Source organism: Vidua macroura, chromosome 8, assembly GCF_024509145.1.
Source record: "Vidua macroura isolate BioBank_ID:100142 chromosome 8, ASM2450914v1, whole genome shotgun sequence".
In the NCBI taxonomy this organism is placed as follows: domain Eukaryota; kingdom Metazoa; phylum Chordata; class Aves; order Passeriformes; family Viduidae; genus Vidua; species Vidua macroura.
Window position 1 is genome coordinate 20,462,670 of NC_071578.1, and position 26,173 is coordinate 20,488,842.

At 40.6% G+C, this 26,173-nt stretch overlaps 1 protein-coding gene and 1 long non-coding RNA gene across 4 annotated transcripts in view; one reads left to right on the forward strand and one right to left on the reverse strand.

Annotated features, from left to right (window-relative positions):
- Window positions 1-26,173, forward strand: part of LOC128810986 (uncharacterized) — a 59,274-nt gene that overhangs the window by 524 nt on the left and 32,577 nt on the right. For both annotated transcript variants that reach the window (XR_008438191.1, XR_008438192.1), the window contains one exon: window positions 69-130. This is a non-coding gene — a long non-coding RNA (uncharacterized LOC128810986). The remainder of the gene's footprint in view (window positions 1-68; window positions 131-26,173) is intronic.
- On the reverse strand, window positions 5,777-21,684 carry MYOZ1 (myozenin 1). 2 transcript variants are annotated; one of them, XM_053984205.1, is made up of 6 exons: window positions 21,580-21,684; window positions 19,360-19,461; window positions 18,267-18,448; window positions 9,623-9,857; window positions 7,164-7,323; window positions 5,777-6,325 (listed from the first exon to the last, which is right to left on the reverse strand). In XM_053984205.1, the coding sequence occupies exons 2-6, from the start codon at window positions 19,433-19,435 to the stop codon at window positions 6,094-6,096; spliced, it is 885 nt and encodes a 294-aa protein (XP_053840180.1). In that variant the 5' UTR covers window positions 19,436-19,461; window positions 21,580-21,684; the 3' UTR covers window positions 5,777-6,093. The 2 variants fall into 2 exon arrangements, with proteins under 2 accessions (XP_053840180.1, XP_053840182.1); XM_053984207.1 differs by lacking the exon at window positions 19,360-19,461.

Below are 26,173 nucleotides of genomic sequence, written 5' to 3' on the forward strand. Positions count from 1 at the left end.
AATTACTCAGACAGAAACATGAAGACGTGAGGACTAATACATTTTCTTTTCTGCTCTTTTATTTGCAGTGTTCCCAGCATCTGAGACATACAGCTTTTGTAACAATTCTTAGCAAAATGCCATGACCTCTGTAAGTGTACAGGAAGTTCTTTCTATTTAATTGTTGAGCCCATTTTTACATAAGTGAATTGATGCATAGTGTTCTGTATCTAAAAGGTGTGTGCCAGAATTTCCAGTTTCTGATAATTCAGGTATCCTGTTAGTGGTGTACCAGATGCATGGAGTGTGCCTGGGGGACTGGGACTGTTGTTTGGTCTGCCTAGAGCAAACAAAGCATAGAACCTGTGAATATGCATCTGCAATAGTGTTCATGCTGTTGTTAATATAGCATTTCTAACACCACTAAAAATAAAAATAAGTTTGTGCATTTGGAAGAATATTTGTTTACTTGTGTCTTCCCATTCCATTTCAGACTCTTGCTTTGGGAATCTAACCAACCATAGTGGAATGAAGAGCAAATGAGGAAGGCCTCAAGCCTCTCTAAGGGACCAAAGATAATTAAGAGAAACATTTAGAGAGAGTAGATGTAATGAAGCCCTGAATATGTGCTAGCTTCAGGCCCATGAAAGTATGGCTGTTTTTGTAATAGAATATGGAACTAATTGCATGTCTGAGCCAGGCACTGTGGGGTTTGACTGAAGCACTCCTCAGTGTAATTGAATTTGTGTAGCATCTGTGAGCAGGGGAGGTCCGGTGCCACACGGCCCATAGCGTGTCCTTAGGCAGGCCAGCAGAAAGTTTCTCGTTTGTTTGTCTCTCCTTCCAGGGACCACTTTGTTTTCCCTGCAGTGAATGATGTATGATGGGATTGTTGCTTAAAGCAGGAACTTTTCCCAGCAAGAACACAAAGTCCACAGAGTCCTTATTTACCCTTTTGTGTAGAGGGATGTTTTGGAGCAGGAGTGCAGTGTTGTTTATTGGCCAGCTTTTTCACTGCTCTTTGTGTCCTCCTTGTATGCTTTTCTTCTCCCTAGCTGCAAATGCAGGAACCTGGGGTAAAACAATGATGTCTGAGCCTGGGAAGAGTTGAGACCTTTGTCAGCCTTCTGTAGTACAATTGCACTGTCTCTGTCTGAATTTCCAGAAAATATTTGTTCCCAGTAAGCCCTGTTACAAGAACCAGGAAGAATAATTATTTTGATTTGGCCCCTGAAGAACTTATAACCATAAGTTAATCTCATCTTGGGCATTTATTTGTTCACTCTGGATTTTTGAAAGGCAAGTGTGTGTTATCATTCTGGCTTGAGCTATACCTAACTTCTTCTGCTCCAGTTTTTTTAAAGGGGTGGTCCCTTGTCTGCAAATTTATTTGTATCAGTTCTCTCTGAAATTATTTCAGATGATGTTTTGTTTAAATTAAAAATGTATACAAAACATCACATAACATTTTAAAATTAAAACTGCACAAAACATTTTGTTTCTTTTATTGTTACTCAAAAGATCAAAACAAATACACAAAGAAGAATCCTGCAGGTTTTCTTAAAAATAGTTGGACAATATGCATTAAAAGTTTTGCTGTAAATAATGTTTCTAAAAAGTATAATTGAAAATCAAAGTAAGAGTTTATATTTGAGAATTTGATTATTAAGCAGACTGAAGTTTAGGTTACATTTTAAAAGCACTGCTTCAGGGTTGTTTATGTAGTTCTCTTCCCTTTACTGCATGTCTTAATTAACACAAAATATATCTGAGCAAGTACTTGTACTCCTTAAAGTTTCATTAAGTTGTAACACAAGCAGAAGATTGTCAGAGAGATAACACTTACTGTGTGCTAAATACTTAGAGAGCAAGAACATAAAGGCGCTGCTAATTAATTACATTAACTGAAGAGATTTTTACTAGTAGATATATGATTATAACTAATATAATTTAAAATGTTTCAAAATCCACATACTCTCAGTTCACAAAACTTAGAGCTCCACAAAATATGTGCAATCTGGCTTCTGTCTGTAAGTTCTTGGTTATCTGTGACCCTGGTCAGGCACATCTGCAAGACAGAATAGGCAACTTGTCTAAATTAGTTTATAACCTGCAATTTGGCCATAATGTGCTGTGAGCCAGCAGGATGGCTTGAAAGCTTCTAATGCTGAATCAAGAGAGACTCTTACATGTGGTCTAGTGGGCAGCAGTGGCCCCTGTAAGTTTCCAGAGCGGTTAACAGCATTGTTGTGCCAAGGGGCAGTCCTTTGGAAGTAGGACGTTTTCCAGATGATCACACCTGTAGCAGTCTTCTGTGGAAGAGAACACATACCTGGAGACAAGCTAGTTAGGGGAAAAAAACCCTCAGTGCAGTGAATGTTCAAGCCTTGTGCCACAAAACTGTACTTCCCATGGAGGGATGGCCACGTGCAGACATCTGCTCCATAACAAAAATACCATAGGTTGTTTGGTGCCTGCCATCTTGTGAAGAAAAGTGAATATACATTTTATATATTCACACTCTGATTAAAAAAGAAAAAAAAAAAGTCAAAAAGGCAAAGTACATATTCTCTTAACAGCCTGACACTCTCCCGGATTTTATTTCGGAGAGTAAGTCTGATGCCAAAGCCATCTCTTCTACATGATCTGTCAATGATCTGTCAAACTGTTCCCTTTGATTAGGGAATACAGTGGAGTCAAATGGAAGGTTTTCTGCACAACACAGAGAATCATGCATGCTAACTGTGCTACCACCTGCCAAATATTTATGCCATCAGCTATAACTTCAGACAAAGTTTTAAAACATCTGAGACCATATTTCTGGTTAATAAGGCTGAGATTTTTTTTAATGCCTTTTTTTTTTATATTAAAATGCGCGCAATATTTTTTTTAATGCATTTTTACACGGCTTGGATTCTTTATCATAGAACTTGTCTTCATGAGAGAAACATGTTAAAGTTTGGAAATTGTAAAATTATATTACTAGAAATGACAGTGTAAATAAAAGAGTGAGAGCATTTTGTTTTGAATGAAAGATCTGAATGTCACAAAATTCTATGCAATCCATTTTTCAAGGATGAGCCCCTCCTTATTAAATGGATTTTTAGCTGTTGTTCCATGGAATATAAGCTTAATATGCAGTATATCCTATATAAGGGAACTGTAGCCTTTTCAAGAGGATGAGCTCAATAATTTGTTCTTTTTTATCTCTATGATGATCCTGCTTAAAAGCAGATGACTGACTTTCCATTTTGTAGCTTCTACTGTGTGGGAGAAAATCCACTGTAATTAAATCTAATAAAACCCTCTAATTCCCAATAGAAACAATTCTCTGACATAGACAATTCCCCTGAGTCTACATCACAGCCCAAGGAAAACAAAGAACAGGAGCTGTTTCTTACTTCCTTTTAAATATTTGATCATTATGGACAAACTTCTGTTAAGAAGTAATTAACAGTAGCTGAAAGCCTTACTCAAAGTAATTATTTTTGAGGCAGAATTTGAATTACAGATTTTTCTCTCACTTGTAATGTTACTTTGCATGATGACTAAACTAGCATGTAATTTAGGCTGTGTAAACAACAAGACAATAGTTGTCTGAATTGTTCTACAACACGTAGTATTGTATTTCTCATTTTGTACTAGAAACAAAAGCACATAAATCCTGTTTGACAAGATTTGAGATTGGAAGTACACTGGCAAAAGAAGAGCTATGTGCCTTATTAAGCACGTGTACCAAAACTGAGGAAACATCTTACAAGTATGAATTCTAGGATTATTATTAATACTTTCCGGTGATGCAATACTAATTCCAAGGACATTGTAAGGTCTATCTCCATTTAGGGTTTGGGTTAATGGAGTGTCCAACAGTATATTGTGAACCAGACAGAGCTTTGGGTACATGCCCAGCCCTTTAGCTACCTGCAGGATCATGCTGTTTTCCTTGTACCTGGGAGCTTTGAGACTACACCACCAGAGAGCACTGTGCTATTTCTGCATGTCTTGCTTACCTGTCCCTGTGTGTTTAAGGACGTATTTTAGTCAGCCTTTTTTCCTATGATAAAGTAGAACTCAAGTGGTTGTTGTGACTCTACTGGCATTCCCAAACATTTTGCTGTCGTTGTCCTGTGTGCACCCTGTGTGCTGCCCTTCCTGGACCTGACTAAGCTCATCTGGGACCTTCACCCCACTTATGGCCCAGAAATCTCTTTTAAGCTCAGATCCAGTCCTGGGGCACCTTGTGTGAGCGATGTTGTTGAGGTGCTGGCCTGCACTCTTGTCTCCTGGGTGGACCTGAGACCTGTGCTATGATTGTTTGGGACAACCCCTCCTCAGAGCAGCCAGTCCTCTCTGCACCTTGACATTCCTTAACTGGCCCATGATCTGGAATACCTGCTGCTGAAAATAGATCGTGACACATGGCTACCAAACTATCTTGTTTCTGCTATTCCTGACATACTTACCCAAAAGCATAATATATTTCACTTTTTCAAAAAAAAATCATGTAATTCTATATTGCAGTAGGATAAAATCTGTCAGAAAAGGAGAGGCAATAAATGGCTTATTTATTGGGTGAATATTTTGCTTAATATCACCTTATTTTCTCTGAAATTTCCTCTGACTTTCTGAATTTCTAGCTTTGTCATTGTGGACTGAATTCTTGTATTAAAGTACTTTTGAACTGAAAAAGAAATCCATCCTCCCTAATTACAATGCAATTGAAAAGCTAGATTGATTTAAAATACTGGAAAACAGCAAAATTATCTCCAAACAGAGCTGAAACAGAGCTTTTTCATTTTTGTTGAAATGTTCTCCAGATCAAAGTAGCACCTTAATATTTTTAAGTTTGGTCACAGAACTGAGTTATGGATACCTCTTAATAATATAATAGGATATATAATAAATGCTTACTATTAGCATAATTTTAAAAAGATCTCACAGTAGCCCTGTCAGTAACTTTATAGAGGTGTGTAATAAAGACAACCACATAACTATCCCGACAGAATAAAAATCAAATACACGGCTGCAGGAATTTCTAGACAAGAAGGAAAAACTCCTAAATTAAAAGTACTTCAGTGGAAGCTGTCCCCATGAATAAGCTGTTCAGCCCTGCTTACAAGAGGAAATGTTGAGGCACCAGAACAGAATTCCAAACCAGTCTCCAAGCCGGAATTTTTAGTGGTTTTCCACAGCTCCTGCCTTTCTTCCTATTTGTGTGGCATTGCTGAAACTGCTGCAAGAAATGGAATAGACTTTGATGGTGTGTATTTGAATAAGTAATGCACTGTGGTAGGTGTCAAATTAGCTCTGTTGTTATTAAAGCATTTGTTTTCTTGCTCTGTGACTATAGGCAAGCCATCTTACTTGGGTGTTCCTCTGTTGCTTCCCAACCTATTAACTTTATGTTCGCTGTAAAAAAATAGAAGAAAAAAAAAAAAGAACTAAAAAACTGATTAAGCTGTCACCTAGTTTGTACTCTGGAGAACTGGGGAATCTTAGGTCTCAGTGAAATACTTTAAGCTGTTTGTTTTGCTGACAGGCTGACTTGCTATTTCATTTCTGATGTTGTTCTAATTTCCTCTCAAAGTCATTATTCTTCCCCATCACTTTGGCAGTATTTTTCCAAGCCATCTGGATGTATATAAATCTTATGACCATCCCCGTTAGTCCCTGATCTTTCATCCCAGGCTAACAGTCTTGTTGTGAGATTGAATCTTTTGTTATTGCTAATCCCCAAATTCTTTCAGCAGCACTTTTTAAGGAGAAAACACAAAAGATGTTTTTCATCTTGGTGTTTTATTTTTTGTTAACACATGACAAAACAGATTTCTTATCAAACAGACAGGCAGCATGTAGCATTGCTAAACAGAAAAACACTTCCTTAGTCTTGGCCTCTTATGTGCTGGTGAATAAAAAGCAGCTTTTCCTCAAACTGTGTCTGATTTAGATTAACAATACAGTGAAGAGAAGTTTAGAACCTGCTTGGGACTTGTCTTGGCTACAGGCAAAAGAAAGAAAGAGCTAACAGAACTAGAGTTGCGCTTTTCCACTCCTTACTATCAACTTGCATATAGAAAGGGCTGAGAAAAAAGGGAACGTCTTGGCAGTGGGGATTTACAACTCTTCTGTTTCACCACTCACTGGCACATTGACTGCAGTCTGATACTCTGAGAAGTCTCCTGAAGGCATCCAAGGAATTGGGGTTCTGTTGAAGGAGGGTCTTTTGCTGAAATTTTGATTATATATCATCAGAGATTCTGGGAGCAAAGGGCAGATATCAAACTGAGGCACTTTGAAGGTCATCCGTTTGGCTGCTTTTTCAAAACCCCCATAAGGCATGGCAGTCCTGGCACAGGAGAATACATGGAGTTAGCAAACAGAGCATAGGTAAACAACAGGATTTATAAAATAAATAGTCAAAGTTATCAAGATTTTAAATTGTGCTACTCTTGTGGTTGGCCAACAAATCCTTCATGAGAACATAGATGTATCCATTGCCCATGTACTAAAAATTATGTGAACACACACACGCTGCTGTGCACTTCCTTCACCCTTGTTGCATCGATCTCCATCAAACCATACACCTTTCACACCTGTTAGTTGTCTGTACATGTAGCAGGCAGAGACTACATTATTGCAGAAATGAGTGGGATGTGGGTTTGTTCTTGGTGCTGATGTCCTCAGGCTATGGAGGTGGGTGACAAAATTGTTTAGAGAGGTTAACAAAAATTTGTTGCTGCTCTACAAATATTTGTGAAACTTTCAGTGCTTATCAGAAACAGCAGAAACACCCTGATTTGTATATGAAGTGCTGTAATATGTGCAGTATATGGCTGCTGATTGTAAATATTTTTCATGACCTCTTGAACTTCAAAGGGTTGCAGTAAAAAACAGTGGCAAACTACATCCCCTGGTCAAATGGAGAGAGAAGGAAAGGCAAATAGGATTAAAGTCCTCTTATCCAACTGCATAGATTTTCTGTGCATAATCTGAATTAAAATCCCTAGCTCTTAACATATTTTGTCTTTGTAGTCTTCCGAACATTTCATCCACCGGAGATTGTGCTAAGCAGAATGACGTGCAGCTAAAACTTATTTACAGTGCACAAGACAGGAGGGCTATGGTCAGCATTATTGTGTTTTCTCTTGCTAAACAAACTGCACTGAACATCTAAGAAGACTTACCGGTTAAAAGACTTGTAGTGGGGGAAATCAGCTTTGGGGCTGTATGACAGTAAGTCCGTGGAGAACTGACTTTTGTCCTCAGGGCTGATACCCATCGCGCGTTCCCAAGGGGAAATATAAGTTTTAAATATAGTAACTTTTTTGCCTCCTGACTTCCCATCTGTAAACAGAAGAAGTTAAAACAGTCTAGTTAGATGGCACTCTTAACTGCATTGTGCTTCTGTATTCTGCTACTGAATTGAGGCACCAGCTTTGTTTCCAGATTCTGTAACTCCTATATCAATACAACCTTTTATGGTTAGATTTCTGTTTTAAAAAGGCGATCATACCCCACTTCTGTCCTTATCCACAAAGCAGATAGTACCATAGTCTAAGAGCCACTCATCCAGAAACTTGCATTAAAGCATGTATTTGGAAGCTAATTTTTCATTCTTTTTGGTTGCTCATACAGAAAGAACCAAAGTCCTCACCTCATCATCTCTTCCACTAACAGGGGGGAAGCTTTATATAAGGAAAGATGTTATATAATTTCTTCATTTACTTTTCTTTATTTTCTGTCAGATCATAGCAGACATGACATGGCATTTTCTTTGTGATTACATGAACAGACATTCGTCTTTTTCTCCTTCTGAACGGGGATGTTAGAGACAAGTCTGTCTCAGTCACCTCAGGATGGCTAAAATCAGTTTCTAAATATTATGTGGTATCTCACTTGAAGTTCAAATCCTATCAGTGACTAGAGCTGCACTTTGTTGTAAAGTCAGATACTTGATTGCTAGAAATTTTAGATTAGCTTCCAGCTGCTCCATTAAGCAAATGAGTTTAGACAAGGGATTTCATTCTGCATTTCCCTTCCCTTCCCTTCCCTTCCCTTCCCTTCCCTTCCCTTCCCTTCCCTTCCCTTCCCTTCCCTTCCCTTCCCTTCCCTTCCCTTCCCTTCCCTTCCCTTCCCTTCCCTTCCCTTCCCTTCCCTTCCCTTCCCTTCCCTTCCCTTCCCTTCCCTTCCCTTCCCTTCCCTTCCCTTCCCTTCCCTTCCCTTCCCTTCCCTATACTACCTTGCTAGTAAGAGCATAAGTTTTGTATTGATATGTAGCACACTTATAATATTTTCATCCTTCATAAATCTTAAAACTCCTGAGCAATGACATCTGCTTAGCTTGATTAGGGCAGATGAGAATAATAGATTAATGGAGAGAGACATTCTGGTGCTTTCATGGTGCTACATTTTGTGTAGAAAACAAACCCTTATGAAGTAAGTGGCAAAGAATGAACACTATTATCTGAATCTTTCTTCTTTATCACACCTCCTTTGTTTGTCTTGTTTATTTTAAACCATGCCAAGTCCTGGGGTTCCCTGCTTTCAGAGAATTGCAAACATCTACAAGAATCTCATGTTCATTTAAAAAAAATAAAAACAACTACTCCGCCCTTTTTTGTGAAGTATTTAAACTAAGCAGTTTACCAGCAAATTGATTGCGAGAGTTGAAACATAAAAGCAGGGGGGGATCTGTCTCTGCAGTGAAAGCTATAGGATGATATTAATCCCCCTTCTCCCTACACACACAATAACAATGAAGAAAAATCTCCTGTAAGAAAACTACAAGAGTCTATACAGATTGCTTTTTCACAGGAAATGTAAAAGCTGATTTTGATATAAAATGCACATTATTCCATAATGTAAATGAAAAAACTTGGATTTTACAGGTCATTCATTTGGTTACTCAAGGCAGTTGTTCCTGGTTCCAAAGCAAATTTTTTTTTTTTTTTTTTTTTTTTTTTTTTTGTAAAAACCTATAGGGACTGTTAAAGTCATGGTTTTATCTGCTGATTCTTATACTAGGTATTTGTTTCTAGAGATTTCTGGCCAAACTAAACAGAGGATAAAGTCAGGCAAAGACTAAATTGAATTAAAACTGCTTTTACTCATAAAGATATTGCCTCAGTGGCCCAGTGGTGGTTACCAGATACCTTTTAGAAATATTGCTGTTCCTTTCTGAAGATTATCCAAAAAGTGTTCTTTGTTTAGGTAGAAGCTTTGATTTGAAATCAGGTCTGATATTCAAGTCTGATACTCAGATCAGACTACTGATCTAAAGGGTTAATACCACTCTCTCCAGTAGTGGTCAGCATGAAATCTTTGAAAGGAAGGAGTGCCACACTGGCATGGCATGGCTGTACTGGCCTACTGCTCAACCAGCCTTAGGAGCTCAGCAGATAAGTTTCCTGTAATTTCTGTGGTCCCAGTCAAGGTGGGTATTTCTGCCTTCTGCTTGTGGTTGAGCAACATAGAAGCATACAAACAAAACCATCAAACTAAAAGCAGTTCAACTTTTCTAGGCTTTACACTGGAACTTTGTTTGGAAGAATCAAGGTGTTAGATTAATTTGCTTGTCCTTAAGAGTAGGCTTGGCATGTGGTCTGATAGCTTTAGTTTCTTATTCTTGCAGAAAGATACTTGCCTTTGTCAGTACCATTGCCTCCTTCTCCACCACTTCCAGATGATTTCCCTGCATGCTCCCCTTCACCATCTCTAGCACCTCCTCTGCTTCCAGGCCTGGGAGGGACCCCGGGATGCTGCTGCGTACTGGAGCCGTGCTGCCCGGCTGGCATTCCTCCTACCATCCGCCCATGGGCATAGCCATGAGCATCTTCCCCATAACTGCCTCCTGCTGGGATGAACTTCTGAAAGTGATCCTAGGGGAGGAGAAAAGGTGGTGGTTGAACCTCTGTTACAGGACATGGTGTATTCATGTTTGCAGGGCTGGGTCCCAGAATGTGAACTCCTGAGTCACTGTGATCTGACCAGTTCTGTGTCTCTGTTACAAAGCCAATGGCAGAACTTCATGTGAGTTATTCCCTTTATTCTGTGGAACAGCAGAAGTGGCAATGGAAGCACACTCGCCTCATAGTCATTTTATGGGATCAGGATGTTGTTGTCTCCAACAATGATGACTATGAAATAGAGGTGGAGGGGAAAGGAAATGTAGCTTTTGCCAGAGCAGGTAAAAGTCCAAACAGAGATAACATTGGCTAACCTGTGGGAAAGCAAGCTGGGCAAGGAAGTGTTTTCATGTCGAAGTTAACATAACCCCAGCTCAATTACAGTGTGGGAATTAAGTGTTACAGGCCACCAGAACAAGAGGGTATCTGTGACAAAAAGCCAGGGACATAGCTGCCTTTTTGCCTGTTTTCCATATATATGAAGGTCTGCTTGGGGAGGAGAATTTACATGTTGAGAAAAACTGAAGAGATAGCACCCTGGGAAAACAGAAAATACTTCCTAAAGACCACAAGAGGGAAATGACAAAAAGGAAGAGTTTTGTTTGTAGCAGTATGTGAATTAGCAAACCAAGTCTAACCAGTGACAGCGTAAGAAAGAAAATAAGTTGTATTCATCAATACAATTAAATTGGTCTTATTTTGCAGACCATTTACTCTCCCTTGGTCAGGCTAGAAGGCACAATCTCTGCAGTATGTAGTAAAAGAGCAAGCAATCCATGCAGGAATTCTTGACCTTATGGTGTACATTTTGGCACAATATCCTGTCTTTGCACACCGAAACTTTAATAAATGCTTGTGTGGAATAGAAACTGATATAGTATATTTAGAAAAATGTTTCACATATTGGTCATAAGGGGCATCAAAACTTGACTCCTATCAGACTTTAAAAGATATCTCTTGTGTGGTACAGCCCACACAGCTATATAATACAAGTAACCTGGGTTATATATCACATACAGTCTTTCCTGTTGCACTAGGAGATTGGCTGTTAGATCCACAAAGATGCAACAAATATACTTGAATGACACTGAATGAATCTGGTTCCTCATGCTGTGGTTCTACCTGTATAAATTAATCTCAGGCAGCCTCAGAGATGGCTCTTAAAGGGTTAAGGCTTTCTCAGGGCTCTTACACCTAGCACAGTTTAGCAAAAAGAAGCTTTCCAGGCTGTAAACAGGCTTCCAAGGCCAGCTGTTCAGTCAGCTAAAAATAGTCAAGAAGTGAAAACCCCACAAGGCCCTCGGCAGAATTAGCTAACCCTCTGCTCCCTGTGTCTCCCACAACAGTGTCCAGGGTTTCACAGCAGGTCACCAGGCTGCAACCCAGGCAGACAGCCAGCTGCAGGCTGAAGTGGCAGAGCTAGTGCCCCCAGGGCCTTTAGGGACCGTCTGTCCTTCTCCTAGCTGCAGAGAACTCCCTTTTTAGGAACACAGGAGATAACATTGCCGTGAATGTCAGGAAGAACTGAGAGGGGAGAGGATTGTGAGCATTAAGCTGTACACAGGAGCTAACAGGGCAATCTGCTCGATTATGCATGGCAGCTATGTAGCTGTAAAAAGGCAAACTGAAAAAGGGTATTTTGATGGTTAGGGGTCAGAATGAGGTTATTTTCAAAATTTATATATATGCAAAGGTAATGCTTCTACTGATTTGCTAGCTACTTTCAAAACAGAATTTGCGTCTGTTTTCCTTCAAGTTTCACCCATGCAGTTTGCCCTTTCTGAGAATTAAATGCTTATTTCTCCTTTCCTGTGGTTACTTACATGCCTCTCCTGCAAGAGAAAAAAAAGTCACAAAACACCAGCATAACGTGAGCTGCAGTAAAATTGACTGTTTTGTTTCTGCTCACAGCAATATTTGATGTGACTAGGGAGGGGCATCATTGTCATCTGGTGTTATTTTAAATTGCAGTATTATCACTAAGTAGGAATGAAGTTTCTCTGGAACAGAAGGTCTGTATCAGGAAAGCCACTCCTAAATCTTATTTAGCTGCAAATTAAATTAATTTGATTTGCCTTAAGCTAGTTTATCATTCTTCATGGGCCTGCTGAGAAAACATCTGATCTGCTAAAAGTAGGCAACTCCATTCAGACAGACAGGAAAGACATGTTTTCCATGCAACACCCAGTCTACTCACCTGCTAGAACAAAAATTTAATTTTCTTTAGTTTTGGTCACCACAATTGTTTGCCTTAGCTCAAATTAACATGAGGCAAAAGGAAAATAATATTTTTGAAAGATTTTCCAAGACAGTGGAGCTCAGGAATGACAGCCTCAAGCAGGAGTCTCAACATAGTCAAAGCTGCATAGGTACAGCTTTGTCTCCAGTACTTAGAGCAGACCTCTGGTCAGAGTTTTAGAGTGGAGTTTTAGAGTTTTGGAGCTCACACTTGAGGAGAATGCATGTCTTGGGCCACTGCTAACATCATGTGGAACTTTTACATATATGCATATTCACATCTTAAAACTAGCCTCTCAGTTAGTATTGATTGACTTGTCTTGGTGGGAGTTCCAGGAGAGAAGTCCAGGAATGTCAGTTGAGATGGCTGACAACCTTCTCCTTGTTGGGTCTGGGGACAGATCACACGGCTCCTCCCCTCTGTGCATTGTTGGACGTAGTGGGTATTATCAGTCCCCGGCATCCCTAAATCCACTCTAATAAGAGAACACTTGTTGCAAGTTCACATGCTGGGTCTCCTGGGTTGGCTAAACAAATTTGGCTCATGTCTTTGAAGTCCTTAGTGCTAGCAAGTGCCTGCTCTTGCAGGCTGAGTGCTTAGATGGACAAATTCTGAATTCTCTAGAGCATATGCCTAATAAAAACTAGATAATGAAAGATGATCCAACTAATGGAGCTGAGATCTCTTAAGTATCTCAAGGCCCTGACGTCACTGCAGGCACTCCCCAGGAGAGACATTGTGTGCTTCAGCTCATTGCTGTGCCCTAAAGAAAATGATTGAGGCCACCAAATGTGTTTCTATTTCCACCTCACTGATAAAGAGCTCCCCAAATGTTTGATGCCTATGTAGTTACTAACACTTCTGAAGTTACTGGACTGTGTCGTCTCCGTGGCAGCCACTCAAATGCTCCTTAATGGTGGGATGGGAGATTTAAAATTCAGACACTTGGGGAGTCTCATAGACTGCCTGCTGTTTTTATCAAAGCGTGGGCCTCAGTCCTTCTTTTGGAATTGCATAGCCTTAAACCTATGACTCATTTTTTAAAAAAGGGTGAAAATAAGCTGTTGAAGCATCTTTGCTATTTTTTTTTTAACTTGCTGCCCCAAGAAGCACAGCAGGTTGAGCTCCTGCTTTCTATTTCCAGGTCCATTTCTGACTTGCTGTGTAATCTTAGGCAAAATATTTTTTGCCTCTGTGCTTCAATTTACCCATCTAAATAACATGAATTTTTATCTAAAGCTACCCAAAATTAGATATATCTTGTTTGTATATTTTGTATCATCTTTGCCACCCTTTCTTGATGGATGAAAGAAATTTTGTTCAGAATTTTGGTCCAGAATTTTCTCCCAGTGCTTCAACAAATTGCTGTGGAAAATAAAAGGCTCTTTTTTGCTGTTACTCTGCTTTTTCCACTCCAGTCGCTTCTTGAATAAGAATGCATTGGACTCCATGTCCACTCTTACACAGCTTTGGGTATAGTGGGACCTCTAGGTGTTCTGCATCAATGCAACTCCAGTGCAGCAAGGCTCATTTTGTTAGAGGAATTACAGTCTTACCCAGCTCGCTCCACTTAGGTCATAACCTGAGATTTGTATCTTAGCCTGCAATTATCCTGTAATGTTTGCTCAAGAGGTTTAACATTCCATGCAGAAAGGAACTCCTAGAAAAAATTATTCTCCTAACATTTCCCCTTTAACCTTACCTCCACTGATCTTGATTGACATTCATCTAAGTACATTAAGGGGCATACAGAGTCATCACTGCATGCCCCTGTAATAAACCAAGCAGCTGCATGATAACATTTCTCCATCATTGTTTTCCTTCAGACACTGTATCATGCCTGGCTGTGTATGATCTCTGAGGCAGGTTGGTGGTGTACTGCTGTCTGCTGTGAAGCATCACTTTTGGTTTGTAACATAATCACTTCCATTTTCTTCCTGCTGCTTCTGCCTGCTCTGAGTTCTTGTCCAGCACTGAAAAAAGTACTGACTGACTCCTGCCATTATCCAGAAGAGCAGTAATCCAATTCTTTAGACTTCTTAGATTTTGTTTCACAGTTAGTATCAGCTTAAAAGAGACCTCTTGACCTGAAGTCCAGCAGAAATTGCCAACACATTTTAGTTTGTTTTCATACAAGCCTTGCCATGACTGGAAGCTGCATTTATTTTAACTTGTGGGTGAGTGTAAGAAAGCACCAAGGTGGGGATTTTGGTTGTGGGTCAGTGTGGTTTTTGAGGTACTACTGCTCATAATTGTATCTTTAGATATTGGGTATTTTACCTTCCTAATTGTTTTAAGATCTGATAATAAAACATAAAAAGGGGGGGGGGGGGGGGAAAGGAGGTCTCCTACATGTAACCCGAATCAAGCTACAGGTTTTGACTAGCAGAAGGACCATATTTAAGGATTCTTACTGGAAGAAAGAGTAATGGCAACATCCAAGACACATAGCTATGGCTTTGTTTTCAGTTTTTTCTTAATGCCTGGCAGCCAGGTGTGAGACAGTTTCCACTTGATGACAGCAAGCTCTTACACTGAGGTTCAAAAGCAGAGGTGGGATGTCGAAAGGAGTTAGGGCAATAATGAGTGAGGCTGCAGGGCTAAGAAATACTGTTTCACATGATCTTAATGTGTTTGAAGCCAAACAAATTTAGCATTATGAAGGCAAGGTCTGTGAACTGCTGATCTATTAGCTGCTGAACAGTGAAGTGGGATTTAGGAGATCCAAAGACAAGACAGAGACCCTATCTGTGATTTTGGATGACTCATTAACCTACCCTATGCTTCAGTTTCACTGTTAAAAAATAAATGAAGTGAATTTCCCTCATTCTCTAGTTGGCCAGATTATACAGTAATAGAGCACACAGCAAGATAGGATTTCTTCATGGTCTTTAGTCAGTAATAAATTATATCTTGCAGCTCCACAATGAAGTTGAAAATATTCTCTGAGATATGGAGATAATCACAGTTCCTGTGGGTGGCACTGCCTGGGGTAAGGAGAAGAAATCCTATATCTGGTTTACTAGACAGGGTTCAGAAGAGCCCAGCTTTTCCAGTGCAGGACCAAACAAAGAGGATGTTGCCCAAATTCTCCCTGTTTGGCAGGATATTGGTGCCAAACTTACCCCTCCCTAAAACTTTCCCCTTGTACTGTATATTTGCAAGCAAAGAGAGTCACAGTATTGAAAACAGCTCTACAGTAGTAGTGCATTTCATTTTACTCATGTTGGGAATGGTCAGTCCTTTTGACTGGGCCTTTAGTTGCCGTTTGCCTTTAACTGAATGGGTAGAGCTGCAGCAGTGACAGAGAGTGACAGGTTTTCACTTTTGCATGGAGCTGTCTGACATCCATGCACACACAATATATACATTATTTTCTGCTACAAGTAAGGAGGATCTGATTGTCCAGTGTGGATTTTTGGCCGGAGGAAAAGGAGGAGGAGAGAAGCAGAAGGGTGGGTCAATGACACATGACTGCTGAGATCTTCTCCCTTGTGTGGAAGGCTTATGGCTACAGCACAGGCTATTCTGGAACCCCTTATATGGTTTGGATTTATTTTTAATAACCTTTCTCTCTGTGTGTTTTTATATTACATTATCTTGCTGGTAAACTTCTTTTGTGGGAAAGAAACAATCCATACTCCATCCCAGACCTGCCTTGCCCTGCTTTCTTAAGTGTGTCCTGAGAATATTTTAGGACAAGACGGTTAAGCAATCTATGATATAAAAGAAGAAAACCCACCACCAGCTTCAAATTCCTTCTCTGTCCCACAGCCTCACAGACACAAGAACTTCTTTGGGATGGGGTGCAAAGGACATGGAAGTTAATTGGGAGAGGGAAGTAACTGGGTGTAGCAGTAGGACTTCTTGCTCTGCCATTATCTTCCCCACAGAGTTATCTTTTATTTAAGCTTTCTTTTCTGCATCTGCCTTTAAGGAGATAGAAGGGCAGGAAAGGAAAGGAAAAGAAAGCTAACCATATACTGCAATCAAAAGGGCTTTTTGATGAGAGTTATTTGGTGCTAAGGTCAGGCACTGTCCTGATGGTTTCGAAGATAACAGACTACAGATCTGTTGCCTTTATCTGATCAAGAGCACCCAGCTCTCCAAGACAATGACTCAGTTGCTGTGATTGCTCAGCCTTTCTTAATGGTCTGACTGCAGCAAAGCTGCTCACCGGTGCTGCCTGCCGTGATGAGAATAGTTACCCGCAAAGGCAGTGGATGCAACCAGCGAGCTCGTGGAGCAGCCAGAAAACAGTAACAATTATGCTTTGATCTTACTAAACTGACCCCAGGTGAGGGCTGAAGTCTTCCTGCACTGACCAATGGAGTTTTGTTGTCTGTTGTCTCTCCATGGATGTGGAGAGAAGACCTGTAAGCGAATCATGGAGGATTTTAAGCAGAATGCCAGCTGCTGTTCGGAGACCATGCCATGGTTCTTTTACAGCAAAGCAATAAAGAAAATCCTAGCTTTTTAGAGTATTTTCTAACCCCCAACTACATTTCCCCATAGCACAGGACCTTAACAGTCATGTTAAAAGATCTTGGGGGCAGATGTATTCTTACAAAAGAGAGAGATCCACTACAGAAGGGGTATGGAGTGAAAGTCCGGCGCAGATGAATAAACAAAGTAGGAAAAGCTGCTAACAAAAGAAAAGCAATTGTCATCAGCATTTGTAATGTTAGTCATGGAGTGACTGTGCATGTCCAGTCTTGAGTCATTTTGTCACAACTTTTTTGTTTTGGATTGTTCTTATTGGACATTCTTTAGTGACACCCTCAAATTTCTGACACTTTGGACTTTAGCCTTTTTATTCCATCTATTTATTATTTTCTCACTTCTCACTGCAGCAGATTTTCACATATAAACTTGGCCCTTATATGTTTTAGGAACTCTGAGATTGCTGAGTATTTATAAAAATAGCATGCATTTCTCTAGGCTGTTCATCTGTGGAGTACAAAGTTTAATATACCATTCATTCTCACATTCTTTCTAGGAGATAATTGACTGAAGAAATGAACTACCTAAAGCGCAAAGAGATGAAGAAACAGGCCAAATTTAACATCACAGGATATGCTTGTTATATCTCTGGTCTGTCATCCTCATCTGTAATCTTACTGTTTACTTTTAACTTTTTTTTTTTTTTTTTTTGTTAGGCATCTTTCCACATTCTGATTTTTAAGTTGTCATTTCTAGAAGTGAACTACAGATATTTTCTTATTGATACTTTTGAAAACATCAGAGTGCTAAAAGATAGTGTGTTTTTTTTGGCAAAACATTTTCTTCAGCTTAACTTTTATTGTTTTCCTTGAGTTTCCTTGGACTGGAAAATAGATGCCATAAAAGGATAAAATGTCACCAAACCAACTTTAAAGAACATCAGAAGATGTTCAAAATGCATATAAACCTTAGTCATTTTCTGTTTGTTTTACTGAATTCTGATAATCATGTGAATAGAGAGTTTCATTTGTAAAAGTTTAGGTGTCTCCAAAAGACTTTACACCTGCAACTAGCTGTAGAAAGAAGTTTAAATAACAGTACTAATGCAGGGGAAAGGGAAAATAAAACAAATGTCTGTATTTATATACCATATCTGAAACGAAAATGTTTTAGGTGAAAACAAACTTGGCTCCTAGCAAATTAACTCAAAATATTTCAGAGTCAGGTTAGATGTTTCACTTGTGGAACTTGCAGATATTAGCAGAGGACTCTGTCCAGCAGAAAGCATAAAAGTATCCTGGACTAAAAATAGCACTGTGTCTACTGGAGCTGAAGTCAGACCTGGATGGATCATTGCCATCATGCAAAGAAGAAATGGAATGGGTACAAAACCAATTAGCCCTGCCCTGAGTTCTGAGCACTTGCCAAACATGCAGCCTTCCTTCATCACTCAGTACTGAATTTTGTCATGCTTCTGTATGTGTGATACCAATTATTTGCCAGAGGAGACTAATGCTGCTGCCAAAAGGAAATAAAACTTGGGTATTTATGTAGTTTTGTTTTCTTCTTTCACTGCTTTGCTAGAAGACCCTCCCAACCCCCTGCCCACACACATTAAAACAGAATAGAGCTTGGGCACACTTCATTCCTGTTTTCCCTGAGTGTATGGAGTAGCATTTTAGTCTTAATTTTCAACTTACCACAGAATTGTCGGTGAAGGCATCAGGGTTATTCTCATAAATGAACTTCTCCACTCTTAGCTGACGTAATTTGAACATCTTGGATCCTTTGTTAGTGAGGAGAGAAAGCTCTTCTAGCATCACATCTCTGGGGATGCTGATCTTCTTCCCCAGGTTCAGCTTGGACACCTCTTGTGGCATAGCTACAAAACATATACAGTGGGACACTTTAGGAAGTACTCTGGTCTTTGTCTTTCGTCTGTTGCTTCCTAGCATCAGTAGTGACTTCAAGCACCCAAATTATCTTCTAAATTAAGATTTTAGGGCATTATCTATGCACCAAGTTTTTACATTGATGACACTTTGGATATAGATCTTTGGTGTTTACTCTGAACTGCAATCAAGGCAAATCTGCAGAGAGAAGTTGCATTGGGGTGGAGCTAGATGGGTATCTGCCACACCTGAAGCATCTCAGTCAGTGCAGCTAGATTTCTTGGTACTGCCTCAAATGTCTACTTTTCCAAACCTCTAAAACCTTCCTCATGCTGTCAAATGTAAAGAAAAGATAAGGACATCACACTTATTTAAAAGTTACCCTACCCAATACACACATATTCTGTAGAAAGAAAAATGTTCCACGTTATATTCTTCCTGCTCTATTAACTTCTCTAAGAGATTTTGTCTTTTTCAGCTAACGAGTGCTGGAATCAAAGAAACTCACACAGAGAGAAAACAAGTATGAGACAAAGGTTGTAAGAGAGAGAACGACATAGAATATATCTAGGCACTGCAATATTGACACCTGTAAAAGATCATGTTTTCTGCCCATTTACACTGGTGTGCATCCAAATTAATGCTGCAGGAGAATACAAGTTTTCAGAGTGCAGTCTAAGTCGAATTTTGGCCTGAGCGTGTGCAATGCTTTTCAGCTGTAAGATAGAAAATGTGACATGGTTAAAGGCTGGGCTTCAGTAAAATTTGTGGCTCTGCCTCCTGGTATGTTCACTGCATGTCTTGCTTTGGGAGTTCAGTTAGGCAAGGTGTGAAATTTTAAAGGCTGAAATTCAGGTTGAAATCCAAACAATTTTTACATGTGCAGTTTTGCATATCTTACCTTCATGTGTCAGCTTCCCAATGAGTTTAGTGGACTTTTTCCTTTTAACAGGAGCAGGAGTCCCTGCAAGGGGCATTCCCACAAAGAGTTCTCTGCTTTGCTCTAAACACACAAGGAAATGGAGAATGAAACACTGGAAATGTATTTCTTGCCTCTCTTTTAGTTGTCATCTACAGGTAAAAGATACACAGCCTTCCTTTCACAAACAGGTTCTTTTCTATCCCTTCCCCGTGATGGAGCTAGTGGAAGGTATCATCCCATACAGGATATCATCAGCAGGCCATTCTGGGGTTCTCTGGAGACTCAGCATTCTGACAAAATATGGTAGCAGATCCCAGCAGAAGCATTGCCAAGGTGCCCTATAGCACTGACATCCAAAAGAGGCAATTTAATTGCAACAAGGCAGTCTCCCAGAATCCACATGTACTGTAAGGGAACTCTGTTGTCATCTTGTGCTGCAGTAACAGGATGTCACTTGGAAAATTTGCTCTATGATGCAATGTTATAACAACATGCAGTTATCACTGATGGTAATATATCTTTTTGGATAAAGATTTCGGGTCTGTCCATGAGTTATTTGGAGCACTTTGCATCATGTGCAGTTCTGATTTGAATATTTAGATAGTCCTTTTAGAATTAGAATAGGTATTCAGAAAGTCACCAGACTGTAAGTTTGGAAGGGGGAAAAAAAAAAAAAAGAAACAAAACAAAATTCCAAGTAGTTCTGTCTTTTATGACTGCTACTGTTTTGTTACAGAAGGGCTGGAGGACGAAGGCACAGGAAAACCTGTTAAAGTTGTTCACCCAATTTGTTTGAAGTCACTTGCATCTGTATCTTATGTATTGAACTTATCCCATACCATTTGAAGGGGGAAAGAGGAAAAGAGGAAGATTTTTTCTGGTACAGTGTTCTCCATGTCTGTCCCCAAATAGGATGAGAGATCTGAACTACAAAACCAGGAAAAATCAGGAGCAATCTCAGCAATTCCATTCCAGGCAGCTTTTGAGAGTCCTTCTTAGGGGTAATTACACATAATGTAAGTAGAGCAAGTGTCTTGCCTTCACTTCAGCACTGTCCATGTCCAAACAACAGCATATAGGAGACAGATCCCTACCTAATATAATGCGATACAATACAAAGAAAAACGGGCAAAGGCCCATTACCTTCAGCTGCAGCAATAACTAACTACCTCTGTCCTTGTGATTCATTGTACTTTACTTGCTTAAGGTTTCAGAATTGAAAAACTTTGAACTATGAGTTATATTTTAAAACTAGCAAGCAAACAGCTGTAACTGGAAGTTTGTATACTACTCTTCTGATGAAGACATTTTTATCTCCTTGATATTCTGAAGAATCATTCCACCGTTACTTCTTTTGCAACATAATTTTATGTGATGGAGTTGTGATAACTGTTAAAAGAAGCCCAGCCACAGCAAAACAGTGCCAATCACGTTGGCAGATACTCCCTTGGATTAGTTTTTCTTTCAGATTTGCAAGTTTTTCCTTTTACTGAGATGCTGCCTGTGTAGTTCACATCATAAACGAGCCCATCCTGGGGTATTCCCAAAGCAAGTGCGAGCAGGTGCAGCCATGACGCACACGCTGCACATTCTCTTTAAGCAGCCAGACATCTGCTTGGCTGTATAAAAGAAGCAGGCCCTGCTTGACAGGAAAGGGGCAATGCTGCCAGGAAACAGCAGAGGTGAGAGGTTATGGCCCATCTGATGGGTCCTAAAACTCACAAAACAGAGAGAAATCATCTGTATGCCGCATGCATGGACTTCCTGGGGCAAGGCAGAAAGGGACAGCCACGGTGGAAAGCTGTGCTCCTCACACTAATTCCCAAGCAGCAGTGAGGACAAGTCTATCCCATTCTGCTGTCCTTCTTTACTAATCCAGCAGGATTAGTTGAAGCTTGAAAAACCCACTGCATGCAGTTGGTCTAGTATAAGGGAAGGGGCAGCAGTCTCTTTGGACAGGGTCCAGAGTTACACGGTACTACTGCTCTCTCAGCTCTCCCAGAAGCTGCGGGAGCCTCAAACCCCATCCTTCTCACTATGTCATACATAAAGCCAGGGCTTTTCTCCCTCAGCTCTGTCCCCTTCTTCAATTCTTCTGTCTTTTTGGGCATTGATCTTTGCAGCAGTCATTGGTGCTGCAAGCCAAACCAGTCTTTACTTCTCCAGCACCTGCACTATTTTGCTGCCCAGTCGACTCACCTCAGGCTTGCAGTGCCAGGCTCAGACCAGCTCACACACCTGCCCCAGAGCTCAGCAGTGCCTTCTTCCTCCCAGCCTGTCTCTGGTTGCTGCTTGGGGAGGCTTGTCCAGCAGCCCCCCTCTCCCAGGGTGCCTGGGTGCAGGGAAGCTCTGCCCAGCACAAAGTGCTGATGCAAAGTGCTGTGAATTTGACTCCTGAAGGCTGCTCGCACAGGCATCCTGTGGTTATTAATAGCCAAAGACCTAGAGGGCAGAGTCTCAGATAGCACTGCTGCCATCCCTGAGGAGAGAGAAAAAGAAAAGGTTGCACCTCAGGTCTCCTGCAGTCACTGTCTCAATGCCCAGGAAGACCAGGCCCTCCAGAGGCAGCTCACTTCTTCCTCCTCTTTGTTCAAATAAACATGCAGTTCCCCTTCCTATTCCTTTTTGATGCAATTCATTAAACCTTCTCAATATCCTGTTTGTCAGTAATGCCTCAAAAGTTACCTTGGGTCTTGTGCTGTTTTATACCCTCCTTCAGTCCCTTCTTAATCATTCACCCCAGTGTCCTCTAGGCTGTCATACATATTTCCTAAAATGCTTCAGAAAATACAGGGGCAAAATAATGGTATGCGTGAAACAAGAAGTAGTAGGAAAAACCACAAAGTCTAGAAAGCTATTTACAGAACTCTAGGAAGTAGCTATTTAATATGTATGGGAAACCCAACTGAATCAAAGAGCAAGGAAATTAATTTCCTGATTAATGACAGAAATAGGGTTGATATCCTGCATTTGGTGCAGCTTTTTACATTCAAATAATTCCCCTTAACTCCTGTTACTTTTGAGGTGACTCTCCCTCTTTTTCTTGCCTACCCAATTAGGTTCTGGCTTTAGGATGAAGAAAACATATCTCATTTTACTGGAGTACTCAAAGATGCACATACCTTTCAGTTTCTGAGTAAGGCAAAAATCCTCCAGAAAACATTGTCTTACTATTTCACATTGGAAGATTGAATCCCTGTTGGATCAAGTTATCCATTGAATAATCCTAGAGTCTAGTGAGGAGAAAAAAAACCCAAAACACAATTGTGATTGTAGTAGAAAATCATTTGCACAGAGAATTACAAACAAAGTTGATAGAAAGGAACATCAGGAGATAGCCACTTTTCTTTTTCCCTAGACTCTGCTGTTGTTTTTTCCTGCACCAAATGCATATAAAACTTTACAGTGTGATAGCTGGGTTGAAAGCACGACGTGTTAATCCCCAGTACTGTTAAGAAGGTCCTATAGAAGACTGCTGTAACATTCTTATGGGCAATAAACAGTTTTTATATCCTGCTTGGAGTTAGGGCACATATGGCATTCTCCTGGCCTAAAATTTCCCATTTTCCTCTTGCTTGCATCCATATAACCACGATGTATACCTTGCATTGTGCCCATTTCACAGCTCTGATGCTCCCTGATTTATATCTACTGTAACAGCATGATGTACACTTTCCACTGCCCACAAGAGCACTGCATCTTTCACTGAACTGGGATGATACACCAGAGTGATGTCCAGCCTGGATCCTGCCCTCACACTCCCATGCCAGTAATTCAGGAGCAAATCCCTGGAGCAGTTCCAGTGTAAAATAAGCACAATTAAACTGTAAACACCCACTGGCTGCTCTGGGCACCATCACAGAGCTTCATGCCTGGTGAAGGCATTTACATCTGCACAAAGCTGGAGGGTGTCAAATGCTACTATCACAGCTGACCATCTGTCCACACATCACACTCACTCTGCACAAGTGCAGGTGGCCGTAGAGGAGCGGGTCTCCTGGTGTTGTCAAGCCCTGCTCACTGCAGATTGTACAAGGAGGAGTGTTCTTCTCACCACGTTAATTCTTCTGGGTTGCTTTAGCACTGTGCTTGACATTTGGCCAGAGTGCCCAGTGTCTGCTGTGACGTCCAGTTGTGCTCCTTGAGATGATGCTCTCCTATTCAAATTCCTGTGCTCTGAACACTTATTCATCATTCATCAAGGGAGATACTGCCTGCCACAAGGTGGTGGCATATGGAGGGACAGAGTGAGAGCAATGTGCTGCTTTATTGCTTAAAAGGAGAGTCCTTTGCCTCTCCTTTCCCAAAGGCATGAGGTAGAATTACATCTAAGTTTAAGAAGTTTCTAGCTCCATTTTGATAATCATCTGAGAAATTAATGTGATTTAATCATCAAAGAAGTTGAGAAATGCAGCTACCATTACATGGCACCTTTTTGCAGTAACTAGGCTGATGCTAAACTCTGCCTCCTCTCTACTTGCTTCCAGCAGCTGTTTCCAGACCACTCTATAGCTGTTGTTTTATTTCTCCAGTCATCTCCTGGGCCTTCCTGAGCATAAATTACACCTTAGGGAACAGTTTGTGCCAGCTGGATATCATGTGGGAACCTGATGGACTTTGAGGCATGATGTAGCTCCAAAAGATGTTGTAGCAGGCTCTTCCCTGTCACATGACCTGGTGCACCTCTGCTTCCTCCCACCTCAGGCAGCTGCAGAGAGAGAGAAGCTGAGCATGCTGGAAGGGAGCAGAGTGCCCCATGGTAATTTGAAGTGAGCAGGAAACAGATGTGATCCCTCTTATAAAACTCAGGAGAGACTAGGGAAAAGCAATATCAAGATGAAGAGAAGGCATGCCTAGCATGGTGTGTCAGGATCTCAATCAGACTGTGAGCAGGCATGCCCTGCAATTAGTACCAGGAACAAGGCACTGACAGTTCAGGGTGAGCCAGCTCCAGGAGACAAGAGTCTGCTGTGGATCCCCAGCCCAAGGGCAAGAGGCAAGCAGGGTCAGGGTCAAGACCAAGGATGCTAAAGTCCAGATTTAAGGAGTGATGGGAACCGTGGTCTGATGGGAACAAAGCATTTGTTTGCCTAGTCAAGGTCTCATGTGAGAAGTATACACATACCAAGTGAGAAATGGGACCTAAGAGTGCATCTGAACAGAGCCTGAACCCTGAACCTATGAGTATGGCACCAGGATTTATAGGGTGATTTGTATAAAGCACTCTTGTGTCTGACATTTAAGCACCAAGACACACCTTAAACTGAGATTCTTACTTCCTGCTCCACCTTCAAATAAAATTATATGTCTTTATTTTCAGTTACCACACTGAGAACTAAATCCTGCTTGTTTCTCCTTTCTATTTCTCCTGAGACATTGGAACATCTAGTTCACAAGTCTATAAATGTCAACTGTGGCTTTAGCAGAGACTTTACTTGTGTCCTGCCACGGTGCCAGGTTCAGCAGGTCAGTGGCTTTTTTGCACTGAGAATATTGTACCAATCTTCTATTCCTGCCATAAATAATGCAATGAACTCAGAAAATATCTTATCTTACTGTTATCTTACCCACTCATACTAGTCAATGCTAAGGGTTTTAAATCACTACAAGCTATACTTGAGGTAGTTTAGTTTTGTTTAGGGTGGAAGGGTCTACCTGGATTGTGGTGTGGTGGCTGAATTCAATCCTTGCTTAAGTACATGGCATTTTCATTAATGCCAGTGGGGTAGTATATGTGCTGCCTGTAGGACTTTTCACCACTTCAGAGAGTTTATAATCATACAAGAAACTGTCTTTTTCTCACTGTGACCACCTCCCTCTTTCCAAATATACCTTTCATTTAAGTGACCTGAGGAACAGCCTGAACCAAGCTTTGCTTTCTCTGACATGTATCTTCAAAATTAATTTATTTTTGCTCTGCATTCTTGTACACCTAATTTCAAATGGTCTAACTTCAAGTTGTCAATGCCTACAAACTCATTGCAAGAGTAGCACATGAAATTTGCCTTATTGTGCTGCTAAATGGACACAAGCAGTACTTCAGAGAAGCATCAGCAGCAGAGCTGTGTCCAGAGCACATTTTGATCATGTAGAAGTCAGGAAAACAGCATCAGTCTTCACCACTTTAATTTTTCCAAGATGGAGAATGAAAGTTTATCCTTACTCTTCTTTTTCCCTGATGCCCAGGACTGATCTGTGTTGAAAGTATTCATAAACAGCAGATTCCAACATGATCCAATCTATTCTGAAAAAAAATTGCAGGACTCTTGATTTGGTGCTTTTTTCCTGGGTATTGTTAAGGTGATGATGACAATGAAATAAATGTGATTTTTTAATTATAAAATATTTCATGTATTCTTAACCTGTTCCAGTTTACACAGACATCAGGGAGACTTGTCAGTCCTTTGTAGCACCAAAATAGGAGAAACAATAAATGCCAGGCTCTTTTGTGCCACTAAGTGGGCTTAATGCATGATAAGACATAGGACTGGGACAGAAATATGTTGGATTTGACCACAGAGCTGGAGTGTGTGTGGAAATAGCTGCCGTTCCCGTGGTGTGTTACTTGCTGGGCAGCCTGTTTGTCTGTGTGACCCAGGAATCCCCTCCAAGCTGCAGCAAACCCCTCGCTGCCAAAACTCTCTGATATGAGCCTGACCTTTTCCTCTGATATGTAGGACTGAGCAACACCATATGTGAACGTCAAAAGAGGATAGCTTAGGAAGAAAGAACCTCCTAAGATTTTAAACCCTCTAGACTTAACACCACATCAGGCGAATGCCAAAACCCCAGG